The sequence below is a fragment of the Mchenga conophoros genome, linkage group LG12 (assembly GCF_057382185.1).
Source record: "Mchenga conophoros isolate Kocher_MC1m ecotype Shallow Benthic linkage group LG12, M_conophoros_male_GT1.1, whole genome shotgun sequence".
In the NCBI taxonomy this organism is placed as follows: Eukaryota; Metazoa; Chordata; class Actinopteri; order Cichliformes; family Cichlidae; genus Mchenga; species Mchenga conophoros.
Window position 1 is genome coordinate 24768526 of NC_140537.1, and position 23319 is coordinate 24791844.

Here is a 23319-nt window from a genome sequence, read left to right on the forward strand (position 1 = left end):
GTCACCCAATCACAAACTAGTTTGTTCATTCTGTTCCCAACCCATGAACCCTTGCATAAACGATCACCGTGAGAGGACAAACAGCGGATAGAGCTGCATTAAACTATATTTATATATACATATTCACACACAGGGGCTTTGGGTAACCCTATAAGATGAGCAGGATTGCTGCAATCCTACGGCGTGGCTTCGGAGTAGTACGCGAGCACGTCGGGACCGATCATTTGGGGAACAAATATTACTTAATCCCAGAGCAGAAGACATGGACAGGTAAACTAACATGTGTGCTAACATTAGCATCTACAGCTTTAACTACTGTTTAACTACTGCTTCTTTCACTTTTAAATAGTTATTAATGCTAGTTCAGTGCCAATGCATGTGACATGTCTTCTTTCTCTGTATTGAGTTTTTCATATGCACGTTAGCCTTGTAGTGTCATAAGATTGCCACTAGATGGCGTATTAGTCTTAATAACAACATTGTCGTATTGGATGGAAGATTTAATGCATATAGTGAAGGAGGACCTGCACAAAGATGTGTTGACAGTGGAGGATAGTTACGGATTGGGTGAGATGCAGGCAGATGATTCGCTGTGATGACCCCTGAAGAGAGCAGCTGAAAGAAGCAGAAGAAAAAGAAGACGTCCATGCTGCAGTAACTGCATTTAAGGTTTTTTGGCAGTGAAGTTTTCTGTGATGAGGTTTAAATACCTGGATTAGTTTAAATACCTGCGGTCAACCATGCAAAGCAATGGACAGTGGACAAGACAGGTGAAGAAGGGAATGCAGGCAGGGTGGAGTGGGTGCAGGCATCTGTCAAGGGTTGATTTGTGATAGAAGGATAGCAGCAAGCGTGAAAGGAAAGGTTTACAAGATGGTGTAGTGAGATCTCATTTGAGGGGTGGTGTGACAGAGGAGATTACTAGGCAAAGAGTGAAATGGAGGTGACCCCTGAAGGGAGCGGCCGAAAGAAGACATAAAAGGTCATATATCCCTTCTGAGACGTGGCAGTTCTACGGTATGTAATGCTCAAGCCAAGCAGTAGAACTGTGTCAGGCCTGTGGGATGCCAGTGGTGTCCTTCACACCCTCTCTGACTGACTTAAAAGGGCAACAACATGCCTTGCAGGTCACAGAGCAGGACCTTTGTCTCCCTTGGACTGATATTGCTTAGAAAACATCAGAGACATCTGGCTTATTGATTCCAAAGGATTTTTCCAGAATCACTGCATGTGAGCAGGATTTGCTCTCCTACACAAGCTTGTGTTTGTCTCCCTCTCTTGGTCCCACATTTTACAGGCTAGATAAAGTTTTTCTTTCACTTGCAGCGGGTGAATAGTCATTACACACCGAGGTGCTGTAAAAACAAAACAAAAAACCCCGAACTGCTTGTTTGTCTGCGTTTTTTTTGGTTTGCTGAAGAGGAGCGAATACCTGGCAGGTTGCAAGCCTGCTTTCTTTTTCGACTGAACTTGACTTTGTGCTTCACCTTTTCTCAGCAGTTTGCGGGGAAACCTGCACCCACCTTGTATTTATAATTCATTACAAGGCCGCTTCTCTACCCCTGGCTGTCAGACTATTCAAATGAGACATCACAGCAGCCCATTTTTTGGCACGCTACAGGAAAAAGTGTTCACTGTCCCATCACAATGACTGACAGAGTAGAGAGGCTAGTTGGCTTATAGGAAAACTGGTACCTAGCAGACACCATCATGACTGTCAGACAGGCACGTATACAGTCTCATATATACATTCATAATAAACATAAAGGAATATATGGCAGACACATTTGCTTCCTTTTATTTCTGGCACTCAGCCTGTCCAGCCTTGTGGAACTAAAGCAGATACATTATTCAGTCCATATGTTTCGCTAAAGCGAGCTCTTTTTGATCTTAAACTGATAGGCCAAGAAGGGGCTTTAGGTTCTTTAGGCATGGACCGCAGGGCTTTCCACTGCAGCACATGAGTAGCAGTCGATGCAGGTGAGGCGGTCATCCTCCGGCATTATCTTCACTTCATTTTGTTCACCCCTAGTGCTCCTTCCATCCACCTCTACCTTTATCCATGCTTTCCTGGTTCCATTTTCTACCTCTCTCTCAGTCTGTTATCTTTAGAAATCTGGGGCATAAGCAATCCTGACAGCCAGGGGTGGTCTTTTTTGTGTGCATCTGTCCTATCTGATTTCAACAACTTCTTCTTAGGTTGCCCTTCTTATTTGCGTTCACGTAGCCCTTCCTTCCCTCGCCCCTCCCTTTCATCGCTGCCACTGGATTTTTCCTCCTTTGAAGTATTTCCAGTGAAGATTTCTATTCAAAACACTGGAGTATTTCAGCAGTGAGGAGGGCTAGACCCAGCAGAGAGCTTTCTAACCCCTTCTCCTCAGATGCTGCTCTTCATCAAAATGAAAGAGCCTGGGTCTGAAGCACTTGCCTTGAGAGAGAAAGAGCGAGAGTCTCTGTCTTTATAAAAAAGGTTGGGCTATAAAGGCCTACCGTGTGCTGCTGCTTCATAGAAAGAAATGCGCTATAGGCCCAGCGATTGTTGTCTGTGGCAGAGCTACTAGAGAGCCACTGGCAATTTGGCCATTGGTCTTAGAAGGTCTTTGCTTCGGTGTTGTCTCCACAGAGCTAAATAGAGAATCTATATTCTTTCTTTCTGTGTGCATCTCTCCCCCGGGCCCGGCTCTTCCTCACGCTGCATGGGGCTCCATGTCATGCTGCCCAGATGAAAGCAAAGCATTCTGTGGATGGGCTCATTTGTCTTCGGCAGTGGGCCTGCAGCTTTGACGCCTGCCTTCCCTCCCTTTATTTAGTAAGAGAGGCGCACTGACATTATCGGCCGCTGCAGGCACATTTGAAAATAATTGCCTGTATGATTGCTATTTTTCTTACCTCTTTGAGGAGGTGTAGCCTTTGTCTTGGAATCAATGGCTGCTCAATACTGGACAGGGGAAAGGCAGTTTCCTTTCATGTCTCAGTGAAAAGGATGTATTTTTAGCGCTATTCATTTTCGCAGTGTGTGCCATGCAGTTTTAATCTATTGGTCCTCTACGCTGCACGGAGAATGGAAGAGATTCAGAGGTGCACCACGCTGTTGCAGAGAAAAGATGCATTGACTTGTCGTCCTATCACTATCCCTCTTTCTTTGTCTATTATTTATTTGATTCCCCAGCTCTGTTCTATGAAGTGAAAAACTGAAAAGGCCTCAGTTCTGCTATTTCAGGATGGGCGACTCTGGGGACCGAGGGAGGAGGTGTGCGCTTTTTGCACTGGCGTACGCGTATTTGATTGTGTGTGGATGTCTTTAAGTGAAATGACAGCTACACACTTTGTGTACTATCAGCTTTGTATTTAAAAAAAAAAAAGGAAGAAGAAGAAGATCTGCCATTGTGTGTTTTCTCTCCACTTCATGCCCTAACACACTTAAGATAACAACAGATGGCTGTGTGTCATCAGAGCGTTGATTCAAGCCGCATATTTCCACGGAAAGGAGTCACAGCGGAGAGCGACGAGGGTCCAAATGGCTGTTTATTCTGCCATGACTCATCCCCAGGGTGTGATGAAGGAAGGTCTACCCTAGAGTAGGACACCAAGTCGGCGTTTGCCACGGTGCAGCTACGTCCAGAGACGCCACAGTAAATCACGCTAATTGATGAGCAGCTTTGCAATGCTTGCAGTTTAAATGAAGGTTGTTTAATCATTATAGGCTTTAGCTCATCTTGGTGTATACTGGCAGGGTCCTTCTAGGCATTTTAATGTCTCTAAAAATGGCTGCCAAGTGTGTATTTGTATGTGTATCTGGTTGTACATCATGGAGTGGCTTAACTACTTCATTAAAAAGGCATTTGAAAGGATAGAGGCTGAAAATGAGAGATGGGAACATTTATTTTCTATGGCGGAACATTTCAAGTGGGCCTCCATCCAATATTAGGGGTTTAAGTGGCATTTCGCAGGTCCATTAACCACTGCCTATCTGCAGTAGGACTGTATCTGTAATACATTAAGTCTGAATGTCAGTTGCATTGTTTTCACATCTTCCAAACGGACATCTTGCCAACAGAAGAAAGACAGCAAAATGGATTTAAAGAAATGTTGCCAGATGACCCAGATGTGATTCACATCCAGCACGGTCACAGCTCTGCGCGGTAAGATAGCCAGCGAGGTGTTTTGACACCTCGGGGGTCTTTGTCGGTCAGAAACTCAACCAAGAAGGCTGACAGACAGGCCAGCGCACGAGCAGCCTGCCACTGCTCATTCAATTCAGAATATTTTAATAAAGCAGACAGGCAGAGAGAAATAAGGTGAGGAGTATGGGAGAAAAGATAAGGGCGAGGGAGACTCGCGGAGGGTGGAGAAGAAGGTGGGTAACGGGAAAGTGAGTGACGAAGAACAAAGGGAAAGCTGACATATGGGGTGAAATTATAGAGTGTGGGGAGAATGGAGAGAGTAAAAGTGAAAGAAGGGTATCCTGACAGAAAGAGGGTGAAATGAGTGGGTGGAACAGGCGGGCAGATAGAGGGGGAGAGAGGGGAGGTTGGGGATAGGTTAACGCGGAGAAACAGTGGGGGGACTCAAGGTGCAATGGAGGGAAAAGGAAGAGGGCTGGATGGGAGTGATGCGGGTGAATAGAAAGGGGTGGACAGCTTGGTGTATGGACATCACACAGATGGGCCTCTTAGGAGCCGCTGAGGTAGCAAGGGGCTCCATGCCGCTCCACAGCCTTACAAAGGACGCTGACTTCCTGGCTCACTACATTCCTTTTTTATAACCACTGGGCAGGAAGGAAACTTGAATTTGGGTGGTCTTGGGCAGACGGGGCCACGGTATCTCCACTAGCCTTAAGCTTTTAGTTAAAAGTAAAAACACAGGGGAAATCCAAGTATTCCTCTTAAAGCGCTACTACTTCGATATGAGTTGTTCTCCCCTGTTCCTGCAGTGAGGCGCTCCAAGCCTCAGCGGGATCGACGGCAACAGGGACAAACAGAACGAGGGCTGAATGGAACTGAAAGCAGCGGCAGGAAGCCTACTTTAGACCTAAGCTCCTCCTCCCAGCTGAACTGATGCAAAACAGCGACTGGCCTTTTCCCTCTAAACCGCATCCTGCATCACTTGGCTCTGGGCTAATGGGTAACCATGGTTACAGGCCTCACACATCCCCTCCATCTTTTTTTCCCAGGGAAAGAAATTGGAGTGAGGGAGTTGTGGGGGCTGTCCATATTGTTACCTGCTTGCCCTTGTATCCCTGAAGCTTATCGGATCACTCCATCTTCATAAAGCTGTCCATTACGATGCACGTACTGGTCCCCCATTCCTCTCCAGTAGCACGGAGAGGAATAAACGAAGCTCAAATACTGCTCGCTGCTTCAGGGTGGCTTTTTTTGTTTCTGCACTGAACCAGGCCTAAAAATCTCTGGTTCGCCTCCCACAAGCACAAGGAGTGGAAGGAGAAAAAACAAAAAAAACAAGCCTCTTTCTGCTGAGATGTTGTTGCAGTTTTTTTTAAAGTCTGCAGTTTTTTTAAAGTCTGCATTACAATTCAGACCCACAAAGCTGGGGTCAGATGCAGAGAGCTCATTCAGCTGCATCCTGTCTACGTTAAAGGACTCTCATTACCCGGATGTTGCAAATCGAAGTGCGTTCCCTTGACATCCGCGTCTGTAATGAAAAACGGAGTGCGGGAGAAAAGTGTGCAGTGGAGGCGACAGCGCAAGATGCCTGGAATGACATTGTGGAGGTGAAAAACCTCTCAGGTCGCCCTCAGCGGTACTCACCTGGGAGCTGATGTGTGAAGTTGGGTGTGTGCGTGTGTGTGTGTGTGTTGAAGCAGGTGATGGAGTTTAGCGGGGTGTGTTCGGGGTTCAAAGAGCAGCCCTCGGAGCGCATCATGTCTTATTTTAACGAGTGGGAAGGATTGAAGTGTGGCTGCCACAGCAACCCCCCTCTGTCACCTCCCTTCCTTCTTTCCTTCCTTCCTTTTCCTCTCCCATCCCTCCCCCACAGGTTCCACAGCTAGGCTCACAGATGAGTTGCGTTCAGACAGGTGAGATGGCTCATGAATATTTATGCAGTGGGATTTCATTCCTGTTGCCGGTGGCCCCTCCCCTTCTCCAACGCAGCACTGCGTTTGTCCTTCACAGTAAGAGGCAGCGTCCTCGCTCCTGTCCCTCAGGTTAATCTGCCTGCTCTCCAGCCAGTTGTGCGTACGCGCGCGCGTCCGTGGTTGTGCGCATTTGACTGGTAAGTAGGTTTCCCCTAGTGAGTGATGAGAAGGCAGACCTGTCACAAGGGGGCCCACCGAGATGGAGAGCTCCCAACACCCTTCATACCTCACTTTCTCTCTCCCACCGCTCTCTTGCTCTCTCTAAAGGTGGGGGAGTAGGTGTGTGCAAGGCTGAAGTGCGAAGCAGAAAGATGGCTTACACCTGGTCTGATGACTGTATGTGTCAGGAATCCTAAAGTCTGTAGACTCCAGTAAAGCTCACACTAACGATATATAACTGAGATATTTTAGGTACAAACGCAGACGAATATGAATGATATGAAAAGAGATGATTTGTAAATATAGTCATTTTTATTGTTGTTGGCAGTTTGGTTATGATACATTAATTAAAAAGTAAGGCTGTATGCACTAATTGTAGTTCTAATACTGCGTTCTTATATCAGCTGTTGTAGAACTATGACTATGGCCCGTGTCTCTGTGTTTGTGCATGTTTCATTTCATAGCCGTACAAGAACAGCGATTACCTACAGAGGGAGATTCACCATATCAGACTGACACACCTCCACCCAACACGTATGTGATGGGAGGATCGGTCGTGTTTCATAAATATATGTACATACTGTATTTGTTATTTAAATGCGGGGATAAAGGCTGTGGTGGAAGGGCTGCAAAAAGCAACAAGACAAGAGGACAGCCATGTTGGAGTGTGACGGAGAGTAAAGGGGGAGGATGCAACCCAGTGAAGAGCGATGGAGACAGAGAGAGACAAAGTGGGTGCCTCTCTTTATGCTTATTAGCCAGGCATTAGCTGCAGCTAAGCACATTGCTTGTGGGGACTGTAATATAATTGTACCATTTTTGTCTGCTGCCACCCACACCCGATGCAAATATGGATATGATCTGTTCATAATTAGCATACCTGTTAAATGCATTTGTCAGTATTGCCCGGAGAGCACAGCACTTTTGCTTGCTGGCAGTTGTTTTTGTGTGTGTGGGGGGGGGGGGTTTCGAGGAAAGTATTTCTCAGAAGACATTTTAAGGCATGAATGTAAATAAGTGACAATGTTTTTTTGCACATTGCCGGGCCTATTTTGCAGTTTTGGGGTGTTTAAAGTATGCAGTGTTTTGTCAGACCTGGATACCACTAAAATAAGGCTGCAAAACTGGAGCCTGTGGGGCCCTATAGTGACAATCTAGTGGGAACCAAGGCAGAACCAACGCAATAGTAGCCTAATTAGATGACCTGATTACTATATAGGCTGGATAAAGTATGGAAAGGAATCATCCTCATAAGAAGTAATTACAGAAGGGAACATGGATGAAAAATGCTTTTGTCTTCCCCAAAACGAACTTGAGCGGGACAAATACATTTCAGTGACACAAGTGAAGCAAAAACACAGTCGACACTTTCTTCTTCTTCTTCTCTTTTTTTATTTCCAGGATGTCATCATTTATCCATCCCAGTGCCATAGCTATCTGTTATGGCTGAAGTAAACATTAAGGCCATCAGTCTGCAGTGTGCATGGAGGTGGTTGCCTCCATTTGTCCATGTCCAGTCAGCTGCGGAGAAACTGTGATGGATTCCTGACAGATTGTCTGTGTTTTGGAGCGTGTTGTTTTTCCTTGCCCATCCATTTCTCTCCTTCTAGCCATGTTTGCCATGCATCATCACTCTCCCTCCTTCCACCTCCTCTTTCTTTTGCCTCATCATTTCTCAGAGGGATGGAAGCGATAGGATAGACACCCGGCTACCTGTGAGGAGAAACTATGGAAACACAGCGCTTGTTATTAGTGAACACTGTGTGACACTCTGTAGCACCACCCAAAGACATACACAACTGGGTCTTTTTTTTTTTTTTTTTAAATTCTCTTGCTCTCTCTCTCTCTCTTATTCTGCCTATATCACTCTCCGTTGCTCCTGCCACCATCTCCGTGTCATTGTGTGCCAGCCCGACTTGTCTAATCAGCAGATTTGTCCAAAATAATTGGCGGTGGCCTTGCTGCTAGCAAGCGTTGTGCTGTATACAGATAGGGAAAGGAGCACTTAATATTCCACGCAGCTCGTGCCTCTCCTGTTCTCTGTCATATCTGACCTCTTTTGTCTCCCGCTCGGCTTGATGTTGATTTTGGAGGGCATTGTTAGCCGGAGAGCTGTGATTGGAAGAGGTTGTCAGTGAGGAGGGCTGTGGTTGGTTGGTTTAAAGGAAGGCTGATTTGCATAAAGGCTTAGCCCAGATTTAGAGCCACTCAGCAAGATCTGAGGAGAAGGGCCCGAGGGCCGCGAGGTAATCATCCATGGCCTGTCACGGCGCTGTCATCCCTCTGCGTATTTGTGTGTCTGTCTGTATCTGTGCGTCTGCGTGAGCAGGAGACTGAGAGCATTGTGTCTGCGCTTTGTGTTTGTCCTGTTTCGCGTTTTGTATGCATCGTTGTTGGGCGTCTCTATCTCACTCTTGTTTCCTCATGCTGTCTTTTTTTTTTTTTTTCTTTGCTTTTGTTTTTTTTTCCAGGAAGGATTGTCCGTGCCAAGCGGATAGTAGAAGCAGCCAATGCTAAAGAATATGAATATATGGAAGGCAGCATTCCGATGGAGTGGGACGGTAAGTCTGGGCAGTAGCATCACTGTTACATATTTTAACTATCACTAACATGGATAAATGGCAGTGTTTACAAAAAGAGCTATCCGGGAGAGTTTATTTAAAAGGAAAAAAAAAGTGCTGCACAAATAAACTGGAGTGACATATTCATGGTTGCATCTTTTGGGGCCTCAGCTAATCCACTGATTTGTTTTTTTCTTTTCCCCCAAACTGCAAGATGGAGTTGGGGGGCGGGGTTGTGAAAAGGGTATTCATGAGTTTATCAAAGATGCCTTCTGCTAGTGTTATACAACCGTACCATAAAATAGTGTTTCAAATTTCTTACAACTGGATACAAACTGTTCCCTCTGTCTCAGACTGGCTTTATCCACCTTAAACCCCTCATCCTGCTTCGCCCCATCCCTCATGCATTTTCATCAGGATGCAAATAAGAAAGGGATAAAAGAGGCCCAGAATCCCCGTGCTAGCTGGAGGAAGAGTTACAAAATCTCTCTCGCTCTTTCTTGCTGGCTCCCTTTACCCTTCTGTGCTGTGCAGCCAGCTCAGCCAAAATAGAGCTTCTTAAAAAGAAGAAGTGTGTGGGGGGGGGACAGACAGACACAGTTCTGCTCGGGAGGAAGAAGAAGGACAGAGGTATTGATGAAGAATGACAGAGTGTGTGCTTTCAAATTCAAAGATCAGAGCAGATCCCCTCTTTCCCCTCTGAGATGCAGAGCCCGATGGCCCTGTTCTGCCTACACTAAAGCAGTATTAGTGTTTTGAGTTTGCCATGTGTATAACTCTGGATGTTTTCCCTATAGAGTGCTAAGTAAAATGAAACAAAACAAACCAAAAAAAAACCCCCGCATACAGTCCCCGAGCTAGTTTGGTTACCCGGTAGTTACGCTGAGCTACTGAAGTGCCCCCGAAACTCTGTGATGCTATAGTTGCAGCTTTTAAATATGACTGCAGGTTGTGTTTGTGCAGCATATGTTTGTGTGGGTGTTCTCACTCGTCTTATTTCTGCTCTCTCCTCCTCCTGCTTCTCCTCCAGCTTGGATCCGAGGCAGACGGAAGGAGCCCCCCTCCATCGAGGTACGTCTCCACCCAGCCTCCCCACTGTGCTGATGGTTGGACTCTGGGGGACTGGTTACAAGGGAGGGAAAGAAGCAAAGATGGGAAGGAGAAAGGCTTTGATTTGTTTTATCTTACAGTCTCGAACTGAATCCGGGAACTTTGGGGGACAGGTGTTAAAATAAACAGCAGCTGAAGTGCATTGATGGTGAGGCTGAGAGCAAAATCAGCCTCTGAACAAGGGGCTCACTGACACCATGTCCTAGTTTACTTTCTTTCTCCTTTTTTTTCCAGCAGAAGCCTGCATCTCGCCTTTTTTGTGTTTTATTTCTGGCAGCCTGTGATATGGGAATGGTGAAGGAGTGCAGTTTTTCCCCCTTGTGTACCTCTCACTGGGTTTATTGCTCTTTAAATGTGAGAATGCTGGAAATTATTTGGCCTGTGAAATGTAGGTCTATAGGAAATCCCTTGGAAGGCCAATACCCAGGCACTCTTTCTATCTCTCTGTCCACTCTGCCTGCCAGTAGCCAATGCCATCCCCTGCCTCTACTGCCAGAACATTCTCTTCCAATTTTCTGCCTCGCGTCTGCCCAATAGCTGCCATCGACAGCTGGACAGTGTTGATGTGGCCAAGGCTTCACTCCCCGCACATTACCCTACCCCTTGTCACGCTCCCTCTTTTCCCGGTCCAAGCCGACATAAATTGATTGGATTAAATCCTGTCATTAACAGGCTGGAAAAGCAGCTCAGTATGTTTGTCTCCCTCCCCAAAGCAGGGCTTTTTGGCCACAGCTCTCCCCTCTCTTTTCCAGCCCTTCATTTCAGCCAGCACACAACAGCATTATGCCCATTCCTCCCTTCCTTTCTGGCTCCTTGAGCTAGGGCGAGGCTAACATCACTGGACACTAACAGTGGCTCAAGTGGGTAACTATTCCACCAGTGGACTATGACCAGTTTATAACTGTTTCCATGGAGTGGTTTATATTGCGAATGTCTCCTGTCATGTTAGCTTACCGATGTGTTCCAAGTACTACATTTTTAACCAGGTTTTATTGGACCAATCCAGGTTAACTGAACACGTTTGTTATTCTTCTGTTGAATGCCCTACTTCATACTGGACACGTGCACACATTTGTTCCTGGAAGCTTCCCAGTGCAGCTTAATTTCTCCTTTAACTTTGACTGGTGAGCAGCTGACGCTCTAAGACGAAACAGAGATAGTCGATTAAGGAGTGGAAATTATCACCGCTTGAGTTTTGCAGGAGAGTTTGTAGTTTCCAGCAAGTAGGACATACTCAGATTTTCCTATCTTCACAAAACTGCCAGCTCAAGATTTCCAACACCACAATCAGATAATGTCCAGCTGGGTGGGTGATGCAAATGGATAGAGTGTCAGAGATGTTGCGTGCCCTCGTGATCTCAGGAGCTCATTTTAACTTATTGTTAAGAGGTTCCAAAGAGTGCAGTGTTATACATTCACAAAGCAGAAGTGGTCTATTTTTAATCTTCTCTTTCTCTGTTGAGTTTCACTGAGCTGAAACCTGCAGAAAACACTGCTAGTCAGCTAGTCCTGAAAATGTTGACTGAAGTTAATCTATTTCCTTTGTTAAAGCCAGCTTTCCTCTGATTGGTTGCTGCTTGCAAACAAGTAAACGTTAAAAGTGTTTGGGGCTTCTGGGGCTTAAAGAGAGAGCTGTTTGCCTAAACTCACTGCATCCAGGATACCTGCTCTCGCTGACATCATAGAGAGCTGAGAATTAAAAAAAACTGTAAGAAACAGAGACATAAGTGCAGTCTGAAGTCTGAGCTTGACCCCCAGACTTCAGACTGCTTATCCATATACAAAACCTGGAGCCTCAGCCTCTCTAAAAGCATAATAGGGTAAATTATTATATAATAAATGAATAAGCTTATGACATTTATCTGAGTCCTGGTCAGGGGAATTATTGCTTCTAATTATTATTGTTATAGTCTATATCTAGAAACCACTGATACAAGTATTATTTGAATTATTATTATTATTATTATTATTATTAGTCAGAAATATCCTCATGGGATTTCCATTATTCTGTGACATTTAAAATGGTGTTCAGCTGCACTGTGTGCAGTATTGAAAATGTCTTAGAATTTGACGATGGCTGCAGAAACCCTGAGTATCCACGTATGTTTGTGCATTTTATAGGAGCTGCTGAAGAACGAATCCAACAGGGAGCAGATAAAAACAAAAGCCAAGGAGGTGGAGGAGAAAGATCGGGCTCTGCTGGCTAAAGAGTACAAGGAGGGTCTGGTGGCGACTCCAGCAAGGACTGTGGCCAAGGGCCACGCAGCTGCCACCAGCTTCGACAAGCAAGAATTCAACGAGGAACCAACCAGCACTGCAAACACGTTCCAGCCTGGCTCCTGGATGCCCACTTCCAAGAAAGACTAATCCAATCAACAAAAAGGGGCCCTACAATAAAATTACTTGAGATTTAATATTGGAAATTCCTTCCAGTACAATGTCGTCAACGTCCCCATAAATTTTGGGTGTTTACGTTACCAGGAAAGTGAAATAAGTATAATTATTAAATGTGGTTACATTAAATGAACTGTTGTCTCTTTGTTACAGAATATTGATTTGAAGATCACAAATAATAATAATAATGTTGCAGTTTATGGATTTAAAGACATTCTTCTCTCACTTATGTTGACAGTATATGTTGGGCAGACACGGTTCTGTGTAAAGTCTTGAGCTACTCCTGATTTCTTTATTTTGCTGGGAAACTGGGAAATAGATGCAGCAATTTATCTGAAATGTGCAAACCTATAAAAATACAGTAAACTAGGCAAAAAAGTCGATATTTGGTATTCCTGCCTTTATTCTTCAGAACAGCCTGAACTCTTTTAGGCAGGTTTTCCTTGTAATTTCTACAGGAATACTTCTTGAAGGACATTTAAAGCTCTTCTTTGGATTTTGGCTGCTTTTTGCTCTGTTTTCTGTCCCGATGATCCCACCCTGCTTCAGTAATATTGAGGTTTGGGCTCTGGGGAGACCAATCCATGACTGATAGTGTTCCATTGTGTTTTTTCTATCCACGTATATTTTTTACTGCATTTGAAATGCATTTGGGATGATTTTCATGCTGAACAACGGTATTGCATGGAGGATCATAATCTGATGTTCGTAATTCCATCAGTTTTATTAAGATCTCCAACATCAGTGGTTGAAACGCAGCTCCAAACCATGACAGAGCCTGTGCTGTGTTTTGCAGATGGCTGTAGATGTTCACTGTTGTATCTCTCTCCTGACCTCCTCTGTACAATGCTCATGACGATTTAACCCAAAAATGTCAAATTTGCATTCATCACTGAATTTTCAGTCTAGTTCTTGTAGAATAACTCAGCCTTTTCTTCCTGTTTCTCTTTAAGCATAGATTCCTCACAGCCACCCTTCCACTGAGACCATTTATGATGAGACTTTTGCATCTGTGTCAGATCTTTGCTGCATTTTTTTCCCCCATTTCTTAAGGACATAACTTTCAGATACCGATCATCTTCGATAGATAGTTTTGTTTAAGGCTGTCACTTCTTCGTTTGTCCAGATTCTTTAAGGGCAAACTGCTCAGCATGCCAAAATATTCCTATTTGTCACCCTGTTGTTGCAAAAATACTATTTTACACCTCTACAAACCATGTTGTCTTTGGCAGTTTTCATAGATTCTACTACAGAAATGGTAATGATGTATTTTTGTGACAGGCTGCTAGTAATAAAGTGCCTAGAGGTACAATTTGAAATTGTTTTTTTTTTCTTTGTTATGTGTAGACACAACAGTGGTTCATCCCTAAAGTTATAGGAGTCTTTTAATGCTTGGATGATTCATTGTAAAGTTAGTGGTTAGTGGCTTACCAAATTTTTTAAAAATCCTCTGAAATGGTCAAAGATATACTTTTGCTCTTTTTATTGGATACTAAGTAGAGATGGACAGGAAATTGGGGAGAGAGAGAGGGGAAGACTGTTAGCTTAAAACAGTCTTCCTTCTCATGTCTGTCATTCTAAAAGCAGTCATGAGACATCAGTTCTCTGAACGCAGGGAAGTAAAACTAAGAAATAGAAAACAGTTACACTAAACTGCTTTGACTGCCTCTTTATAGGCTCACGAGTACTCAAAGCCAGTCGCCACCCATAAAAATACCAACCCCTGTGGACTTTTGAATGTTTTATTTTACAACACTGAATCAAAGCGAAGGTTCACTTTCTACTTATAAACAAAAATAAAAAATGTCTAATAAAATGAGCAAAGGTCTGCATCCAAATTAAAAGCATACAGTACATGAAACACGAGTTGTTTAATATGTAATCCTGGTTTACTATTTTTAAATTGATATTTAATAAAGGCACACCTGTTAAATATTACTTTTCACCTTCCTGTACCGCAGATCATGCTGATTTGTTTGATGCTTTTATATTTTAGAACTCCATAATCAACAATAAGACCTTGCACATACAGGAGTATTACCCTTAAATGCACTTGCTGTCACCTTACTGAACATTGCGAGCCTACTTTTTTGAATTTGTGGTAGTGTATTTTATTACCAGCCCTCTGATTCAGTGTTTATGGGTAAATAAGTACACAGCATAATATTAAATCCAAAAAAAGGAAGCTTTCTTACCAACCATGAAAATTTTATTGATCATAAAGTAATCATTTGGATAGCTTGCAAGTTATCAAGCTTAAAAAGTTCCATTATTCTCATTATGTCATCATTTCAGCAAAACGGGGATGCCAACAATGGAATGCAAGGTGTTGCAACAGCTGCACGATATAACAGCAGGTCACTGTATAAAAACGTTATACAGATGACTACTGTGCTGTTGCTGACCAAAGTCCCACTGAGACAAGCTTCCTCAGGGCAGTACTGTCCATCAGCACTGTTAAGTCTGTGGGGCCAGCGTCCCTCCTCCTACCCTGGACATGAGGCATAGTGGCCCTGTGCTGAGAGTAGGTCTGGGAGAAGGAAGGGCACCGTGTCATTGTTTAGAAAAGGAGGCCTGCGAGCGTGATGGTTTGCTCGTCCTTTGCAATGCCCCTATCCTAGCCCTCGCCAGCTCAGTCTTTCTTGGTCCTCTTGGCTTTGGCTATGTTTTCCTGACGTTTCTGCTTCTTCTTCTGTTCGCGGTCACGTGCCTCGATCATCTTGGCCAGCTTCCAGGACAGCAGAGCGCTGGCAATGAAGAGAGGGGTGAGAGCCAGTATGATAGTTGTGAGAAAACCATAGGGGTCTTTGGCAGCCCACTCCACCACATACTCTGCCCATGCTTGCACGTCGATCATCCTGTTCAGGAACGATGAGGCTCAGACCTGAGAAAGATGGCCACGAGAGAAAGCTATGAATATGTGCGACATGTCATACTCAAAACATATGTGTATATTCAAATATTACAAAAGGGGGAGTATGCTTTATGGACAACTTTCAGAATGAACTTAAAGGAAAGTTAAATATAAAGTTGTTTATAGGTTATAGTCTTAGTTGCTCTTTTATATCATCATATATCTTTGGTTTGTAAACTGTTGGTTCCCCAAAGAGTAACTTGGCAGCATTACAATCAACTCTCAAATCAACACAGATATCATTTCATTTTTCTGAAAGGTAAGATTAACCAATTGTTGTATTAACTAGTAAATACACTGATCAAGGATACCATTATGACCACTAGCAGGTAAAGTGAATAAAACTGATTACATCTTCATCATGGCACGTGTTGTTGGTCGTGATACATTAGGGAATAAATGAACATCGTCTCCTCGTGGTCGATGTGTTAGTAGCAGGTAAAATGGGCGGGTGTTAGGATTTGAGCGAGTTCTTTTTCCAAGGGCCAAACTGTGACAGCTAGACGACCGGGTCAGTTCATCTCCAAAACTGCAGCTCTTGTGAGGAGTTCCTGGTCTGCATTGGTCAGTATCTATCAAAAGTGGTTCAAGGAAGGAACGGTGGTGAACCAGTGGTCGGGAATGTTCTGCTGGGAAACATTGGGTGGATGTTACTTTGGCACCTACCTAAGCATTGTTGCAGACCATGCACACTATTTCATGGTAATGTTATTCTCTGACAGCTGTGGCCTCTTTCAGCAGGATAATGTGCAGTGCCACAAAGCAAAAATGCTGCTTGAAAAATGTAATGAGGAGCACACCAACGAGTTTGAGGTGTTGACTTGGCCTGTGGATTCTCCAGATCTCAGTCCAATCGACCATCTGTTGGATGTGCTGGACAAACAAGTCCAATCCATGCCCCACCTCGCAATTTACGGGACCTAAAAGATCTGTTGTTAACATCTTAATGCCAGATACCACAGCACAGGGGTCTCAACAGGTCAGGACTGTTTTGGCAACAAAAGGGTGCTCAACACAATATTAGGTGGTCATAATGTTATGTCTGATCAGTGTATATCACCTAACAATGTGAGGTACTTTTTAAAATTGTAGCAAGAAAAAAAATCTAGAACTGAATAAATGGAGAGAAACCTGGGAGGTGTTCAAGCAGCAACTGCATTATAACACAAAAACATGTCTCACTCTCCTGTCATATACCAAACACAACCTCCCAGCATCCACCTGCAGGCTCCCAGAGGATGTGTACACACCACACATATTTGCAGGGAGTGATAAGTCTTACCGGATACGACAGCAAGACATTAATGAGTTAAGTAAAGACATTTAAACAGAAATAAAGAGATCCAATACTGGTGAGACAAATGCAAGTTCTAGAATTAAATATTTCTAACACACTGATAAGGAGGAAAGTCTAATTCTGTTACTTTAGCAATCCTAAGCTTGATATCAGATCAAACTGGAACCATACAGTCTCATGGACCATACAGTCGCTGATCCTCACAAGCATGTCCGATCTTGGTGGAAGAACACCTCACTTACACATTTGTTTAACATAATATTGCCAAAACATCTGAAAGATCCATCTGGACACTGTTGAACTGCTGTCCTCAGATGTTTAAGTACATTTAAAACAAGAACAAACATGTAGAAAAAAGCTTTTACCCAAAAGCTACAACAGCACTAAACACTGCTGAAACCGAACCTTGTAAGATAATTGTTTTGCATGTGTGATATGTGTGTTTTACCTTCTTTTTTATGATTACTTTTAGAAATTTCTGTGTGTATTTATAGACTTTTTTTTTATATAAATAATTACAATGGGAATACTTTCAAGCCTTTTTTCCCAGACCTTTGCACTGCACCCGATTTCGTTGTACATGTGCAATGACAACATTATTATTAGTTTAACTGCGGTCCTTTTACCCAAACACAGTCACTAACTTTGTCCAAGTGCCATGAATAAGAGGACAACAGAGGCGCACTTCTTTCATTGCACACGGACCAGCTGGGCTGTAGTTAGCCCCAAAGGATCATTCAGAGCAAGGAAGTATAGCGAAGTCTTTTTTTTTATGTTTGATTACAGTTAAAAACGTCAAATGGACTTAGATGATCTGTTAGATAACTGAAGTTACCCCCAAAGACTTCCGTTCCCACAGTTTTCGTGTATCGTCCCTACGACAGTGAAAAGATTTAGGGCGCCATTCAACAGGAGTCATTTGTAAAGCGCTCCGACCAGCGGCACACAAGCAGCTAATGACCAACGACTAACTAACTAGCTAACCAACTAACCACAGTCTCTAGCTACAACCTTAAGACATCAAGTTATGCGAGCGATTTTAATGTGTATGCATATAGGAACAGATATGCATTTCTTAGACGCGGATGAAACATTTAGTTTCATTTCTACTGCCGCTAGCTAGCCCACCCGTACATTAAGGCCTGACTTTTCGATACAAGAGCACTTACTCTCGGTTAAACAGTAAAACGACCGTCTAAATGAACGCAACAAACCGCCTAATTTATGTTTTCAAAACAGTTAGTCCTGATAAAACTCAGAGTGGCACAAAATACACCAACTTACCAAAAGGAACGGAGATTTGTGTTTGTATCCGCGATAAACTACCCAGCTCCTCCTTGTTCCGGGAAGTGGAACTGGTGTGGCAATGAGGCATTCAGGTGATATCGGCAAAATGTAAAAATAAGAAAAAAAACATTGGTTTTTGTTTGTATTCATGAATTATTCTAAATGTGTAACACTTTCACTAATATTAGATGCCAAATATAAATAAATATCTAAATATAGATAAGATAAATACCCTTCTGTGTTGCATTTGCAGACCGTCAATACCAAAAATGCACCGGTATAACTTATGTAGAACAAGCCAAATCGTTCAAATATAATTCAGAACGTAATTGTAATTCCAGCTTAATATGTTTTTTTTAATCTTTACTTAAAAGGGTATGAAATTGTCTGAAATTTGTAATTTTTTCTGTTTCCCCGCTAGAAGTTTTCGAAATTACACTTAATCAGTATTATTTGAATGCACCATGAGTTCTCGCTTGTGGTTGGACATGATGAGATTCCTTGGTTATTGGGATATGTAGTCCTCTGTACCATCAAGCTATAGGAATGACTCTAAAATCTAAATATATTTAATACATTTATTTGCCAGTTGCTCTCAAGAAAATTAAGGAACATTTAGTTTAGATGACCTTATTTATACTCTAGTTGGAGGTTGCCTGTTATGTCCATCAGTATCAAATTGCTCAAAAGAAACACGGAAACGCAGCAGACTATGCAATAAAGACATATAGAACAATTTATAAACATATATATATATATATATATATATATATATATCAAAATAAAAGCAAATACAACAGCAAACAATCTGAACGTTGCTGGAGTTTCTCTTCAAGGCCTCAACCCAAAGATGGGGGCTGAGGGTGACCCAGAGGACTGGAAGGCAGTGCACAAGATGGTGGTTGATGGATCCAGCTTTATTTCAGCTTTATTTATATATATATATATATATATATATATATATATATATATATATGTATATATAAAGCTGAAATGTCTGATTGTGTGTGGAGCTGTTCTGTCTGGAGAATAAAGCAAATGATAACTGTGTTAAAATAAAATAGAATAAAAAGGCTTCATTGACCCTCTGAGAAAGATGACTAACATAACAAAGGAGGACCTGCTGGCTTTGTGAACTTCCTGTGGGGAAGTATTGAAACCAAATCAGGTTAGGCCACATCTGCTCCGTCCATACGGCATGGATCACTTTCAGAGCAGTTCAAAGGCCAGCCTTTTAGACTTACTCACAGAGCAATGAGAGGGGCAGCTGGGAACACATGCGGCAGGCAGACACATTGCAAACACACATTCTGGTATACCAGTGTAGTTTTGAGCCAACTTTTATAGACAATTTAGAAAAACATACCCCAACCTGGCAGCTTTTCTTTGTTACTTGCTTATAACAATTAACTTCTGTAGTGGCTCATCATACAGGAAAAACCAGGGGGCAACAGCAGCCACACCCTAACCCCTGATGAGTATTCTACCCCTATAAAATTGGGGGGGCCCTTTCATGACACACAGACATGGAACTAGCATTATCAACAGACAGGGTGGGGGCCAGTAAAAATGAGTGTACCACAGTTTGTGGTTAACTGGCTACACTAATCCATGTGTCATAAGTGTTTCAAGAAAGAAACACACTAGGTCTGGCTCTCCTATGAGAATTTTCTAGCATTTCTTTTCCTTTTTTTGTTTGGCAGAATGATAGACTGAAATACAGGAAAGAGTAAAAAGAAGATAACGTGATGGCTATGAGAACTTTAAAAAAACACACAAAAGCCTAAAAGTTATACCTATAGCTATCTAGAACTACAGTTGTGGCCGGTGCTGTCTTGGTAATGTGAGGCTTTCAATGACTTCTTTGGACTGTATTTTTTTTCCCAGGGTGGAATAAAAAACAAGAACTGAGTGCATAAGTTTGAAATTATTTAGAATTGTTACTAATCCACACAGGGCCAAACCCCTTAATGGATTAATGCCATTAACATTTTGTGAAATGCCCCTCAACGCCTTCCACAGATGTTTCTGGTAGCTGTTAACAAGCTTCTGGTATAATTCTTTATGGATATCTCACAACTCTTCTTGGAAGAATTTGTAGAGGCCATTCCAGAGTTTGATTTATCTACTCCAAAACCAGTTTTGATTTATTTGGGATCATTGTCCTGTTGGAACACCCAATTCTATGCAAGTTTTAACTGTCCAGCTGGTGATTTGAGGTGAATTTCAAGAATTTGGAAGTTGCACTCCTTAATTACTCTACTCCACTTTGTGCAATGTACTAGTGTCACCTTCAGCATCCCCAGAACATGATGCTACCACCACCATGCTTGGGAGAGTGAATAGGTTTGAAAGCTTCACCTTTACTCTGCCAAACCTACCTTTTGTAATTGTGGCCTAATTGCTCAATCTTTATTTATTCTGACCATCAAACTTTTCTTCGGAAGGTATCTTGCTTTTTCATGTAGGCAGCTGCAAATTTCAGTCTATAGATTTTGGAACAGGGAGTTCTTTCTTTGTCAGTGCATTCGTGGTCCATGGTGATGTAAAACTGGCTTCACTTTGGGCAGTGATGCTGGTATTCCAGCAGTTTCCAGTTCATGGCAGGTTTGAGCCTCGGATGGTTCCTGGGTTGTTTCTGAACATCCTAACAAATTTCCTGCCATCTGAGGGTGGCGGTTTGGGTCTTTCCAGTCCTCGACAAAGTGTTGACATGTCTGAATAATTTGTGCTTATGTACAGTTGTTGGAATTGATGATCTTGGATCATCATTGGATCATCTGCAGTTGTTTAGAAATTCCCCTATGAGACCTTCCCAACTTGTTTAAATTAGATCTTCACTGAGGACCTTGGACTTTCCTATAGTTTTGAGTACTGCTGTGTCAAACAAATCCTTTTGATACAGACAAAGAAAGTCAATAGGGCTTGGAATCGTCAAGTTAAAAGGCACTGTAGAACCTTCAGAACCACTTATTAAAATATTGATGTGAGTGTATGAATATATTTGAACCTGTATGTTTACTTTGACCCTGTGTGGATTAGAGAAAACCCAAAACAAACTGAAACTTGAGCAAACAATTTTTGTCGTTTTGAAGTCTTCAAAGATTCATGCAGTGCAATCATTCCACCCTGGAAAAAAGAAAAGTTCAAAGAAATTGTTAAAAGCCCCAAATTACCACTACATCGGTGCCCAGGATAAAACTTCTACTTCGAACTAGAACTCTAAAAAACACTACCTTGATAGCATCATTGACCCGTATACCTGGTAGTATCTTAAGTTACCGCAACCAAACTTTTGGACTTATTTTCTCAGACTTTATGTATCCAAGCAACAATTATACTGATCTCCAAGTAAAAAATCAATAGAGTCGCCCCTTAAAATAAATAATATAGGCAAAAAGCTTGTCTTTCATGAGTGCATATGATTACTTGTCAATTGGCTGCACCATATAAGAGCTGATGTGACTACAGAGGACAGGCATGTCCACCTTCATATGTTCTTACCCTCTGCGGCCTGACAGCTGAAACCACTTTTGGACTAAAAAGCCGCAAAAACAACGATCAAGTTGTTATTGAAGAAGCTGGAGCCCGGGGTGGTAGCTGAGGCTCCAAAGGAAAAAAAAGTCAGTTTTCTTGCCCCCTTTTACCCCTGTGGGAAACTGCGAGGCCGCCCCTGGATTAAGTCCCCGCCTTTAAACTCAAATAAGAAGGAAACTTCAAAGGCCGTCGGCCGCTGGGGCTCCACCCTCGCGCTCCCGAAAAGCTTCACAAAGGATTTGCCGACGTTCGGGAATTCCGCCTCCAGTTCCTTTTATAGCGCCACTCGTGCGCTGGCAGCTCTCCAGGATCCCGCCCATCCGGTTACTTTGACAACACAAAGGACTTCACTGAACTCACAAGCTCCGCCCACTTTTCCAAATAAGGGCAGTCTCTCCATGTACGGCAAACAATCGGTGCGAGATTGCCCTTTTCTCTTCCTTATCCCGTTTATATGATCGGAGAGGAACTGCGCTTCAGGTTGGAAGCGGTGCGAACATGGCCGAGCGAGTCCAGCAGCCCCCAGCCAAGAGGCTCTGCTGCCGGCCCGGCTACAACCCGGCGTGCAGGCAGGGGCAGCGGGCTGGAGGTGTCCTGTGTGGCGGCGCGGGGTCCGCTCCGGGAGGGTCGGGAAATGGGAAAACGCACAACCCCGAGTCGTTGCTCGATATCGCGGCTCGCAGAGTCGCGGAGAAGTGGCCGTTCCAGAGGGTGGAGGAGCGGTTCGAAAGGATCCCGGAGCCCGTCCAGCGGAGGATCGTATATTGGTCTTTCCCGAGAAGCGAGAAGGAAATCTGTATGTATTCCTCTTTCAACGCTGGAGGAGAGGAAAGTGGAACTAGCGGGGACAATAATGACGAGACCCAGCTGCCTTTCCTACGGGGTGTCACTCTGTTGGAGGGTGGCTGGGTGGACAACGTATTGCAAGTCGGTGAGTGGACCATAGCGTTAGAGTAACGCAGGGAAACAGCATATAACCAACAAAACACCCAACTAGCACGGTTTGCCTTTTCCATTGGAGCCATGCCAGACTTTTAAAGGGCTCGTGTTTGCCTCCCTTAGTCTCGTCTATTATAAACAATGCAGGGTATTTCCACACCAGTCTACCCTATAGCTGTGTGTGAGAGCAGCCTATTTTCAGACAAGCCCGTAATAGTAGCCCACTTCTTCTTGTTTTTACCCACTGAGCTGCGCGCATTGAATGGCCCACAGCCATCCCAATTGGAAGCTTAGCACTTTGTTCCTATTTTTGTGTCTTTCTAGCTCTCCATGCCCCCACCGATGGGTACGCAGACAAAAGCCCCCTATATCTTTTCACCGCTGGCTAAATAGACGATATTTAGAAAGGGTGGGAGGGACGGTGATTTAAAGCCACAGTGCTTCTGTTTTGTTTGCCAAACACCTTTGTGAGACGGACTGAAGTCTTTCTTTCTGCCTTTCCAATATTCACTTAAAGCCCAAGCTATATGCACGGGGTAATGACAAATATGTTTTTTCCCCTTGGCGGCATTATTTTTGGTAAAGCTCGGGGTAATTAGAGGTGCTATAGGCTCAGCAACCCCCTGGCTGGCTGGCTGGCTGGCTGCCTTTGCCAGAGCCACAATATTTCACTGCAATCGTCAGTGCAATAGACTCAGCTGTCAATCCGACTCCCCACCCTTGGAAACGGTTCAGGATTCTAATCCCATTACCCTCCCCAGTTCATCTGAATCTTAATGCATTCTGCAAACAAGATTTTATGCATGATCTTCTTCCTCCTCCCTCCCTCCCTATCTCTCTCTCTCTTCCCCCTCCTTGTTCCCTCTTCCTCTCTCACTTCTTGGCTTACTATCCCTCCAAAGAATCTGTGTGGAGATGGCTTCAGCTCTTGTGGGCTCAGAGAATGTGCAGTGCACAATAGTAGCCATGGAGTAGGCAGACAGGAAGGCAGCTCTCCCTCCCTCTCTCTGGCCTGTTTACCAGA

General features: G+C 43.6%; 3 protein-coding genes across 4 annotated transcripts in view; 2 read left to right on the forward strand and 1 right to left on the reverse strand.

Moving 5' to 3' along the window:
• The first annotated feature begins 26 nt into the window (after positions 1–26).
• On the forward strand, positions 27–14256 carry ndufaf2 (NADH:ubiquinone oxidoreductase complex assembly factor 2). 2 transcript variants are annotated; one of them, XM_085294727.1, is made up of 4 exons: positions 27–270; positions 8728–8817; positions 9848–9888; positions 12049–14256. In XM_085294727.1, the coding sequence occupies exons 1-4, from the start codon at positions 156–158 to the stop codon at positions 12292–12294; spliced, it is 492 nt and encodes a 163-aa protein (XP_085150853.1). In that variant the 5' UTR covers positions 27–155; the 3' UTR covers positions 12295–14256. The 2 variants fall into 2 exon arrangements, with proteins under 2 accessions (XP_085150853.1, XP_085150852.1); XM_085294726.1 differs by lacking the exon at positions 27–270 and adding an exon at positions 6616–6987.
• Positions 14257–14508: 252 nt separating this feature from the next.
• Positions 14509–17919, reverse strand: smim15 (small integral membrane protein 15). The gene is made up of 2 exons (XM_085294728.1): positions 17817–17919; positions 14509–15205 (listed from the first exon to the last, which is right to left on the reverse strand). The coding sequence occupies exon 2, from the start codon at positions 15176–15178 to the stop codon at positions 14954–14956; it is 225 nt and encodes a 74-aa protein (XP_085150854.1). The 5' UTR covers positions 15179–15205; positions 17817–17919; the 3' UTR covers positions 14509–14953.
• Positions 17920–21738: 3819 nt separating this feature from the next.
• The window catches only part of LOC146562696 (zinc finger SWIM domain-containing protein 6-like), a 48589-nt gene continuing 47008 nt past the window's right edge, over positions 21739–23319 (forward strand). The window contains exon 1 of the mRNA XM_085294722.1: positions 21739–22287. Coding sequence (XP_085150848.1) covers positions 21855–22287 — 433 coding nt within the window. The 5' untranslated portion in view covers positions 21739–21854. The remainder of the gene's footprint in view (positions 22288–23319) is intronic.

Excerpts from the sequence above, each read along its gene's own strand:
- ndufaf2 (XM_085294726.1), top strand. The coding sequence starts at position 6,705 with ATGTTTCATTTCATAGCCGTACAAGAACAGCGATTACCTACAGAGGGA. Across the intron at positions 6,988-8,727 it reads TGGAGACAGAGAGAGACAAA|GAAGGATTGTCCGTGCCAAG; the intron begins GTGGGTGCCTCT and ends TTTTTTTTCCAG. Across the intron at positions 9,889-12,048 it reads AGGAGCCCCCCTCCATCGAG|GAGCTGCTGAAGAACGAATC; the intron begins GTACGTCTCCAC and ends TGCATTTTATAG.
- smim15 (XM_085294728.1), bottom strand. The coding sequence starts at position 15,178 with ATGATCGACGTGCAAGCATGGGCAGAGTATGTGGTGGAGTGGGCTGCC.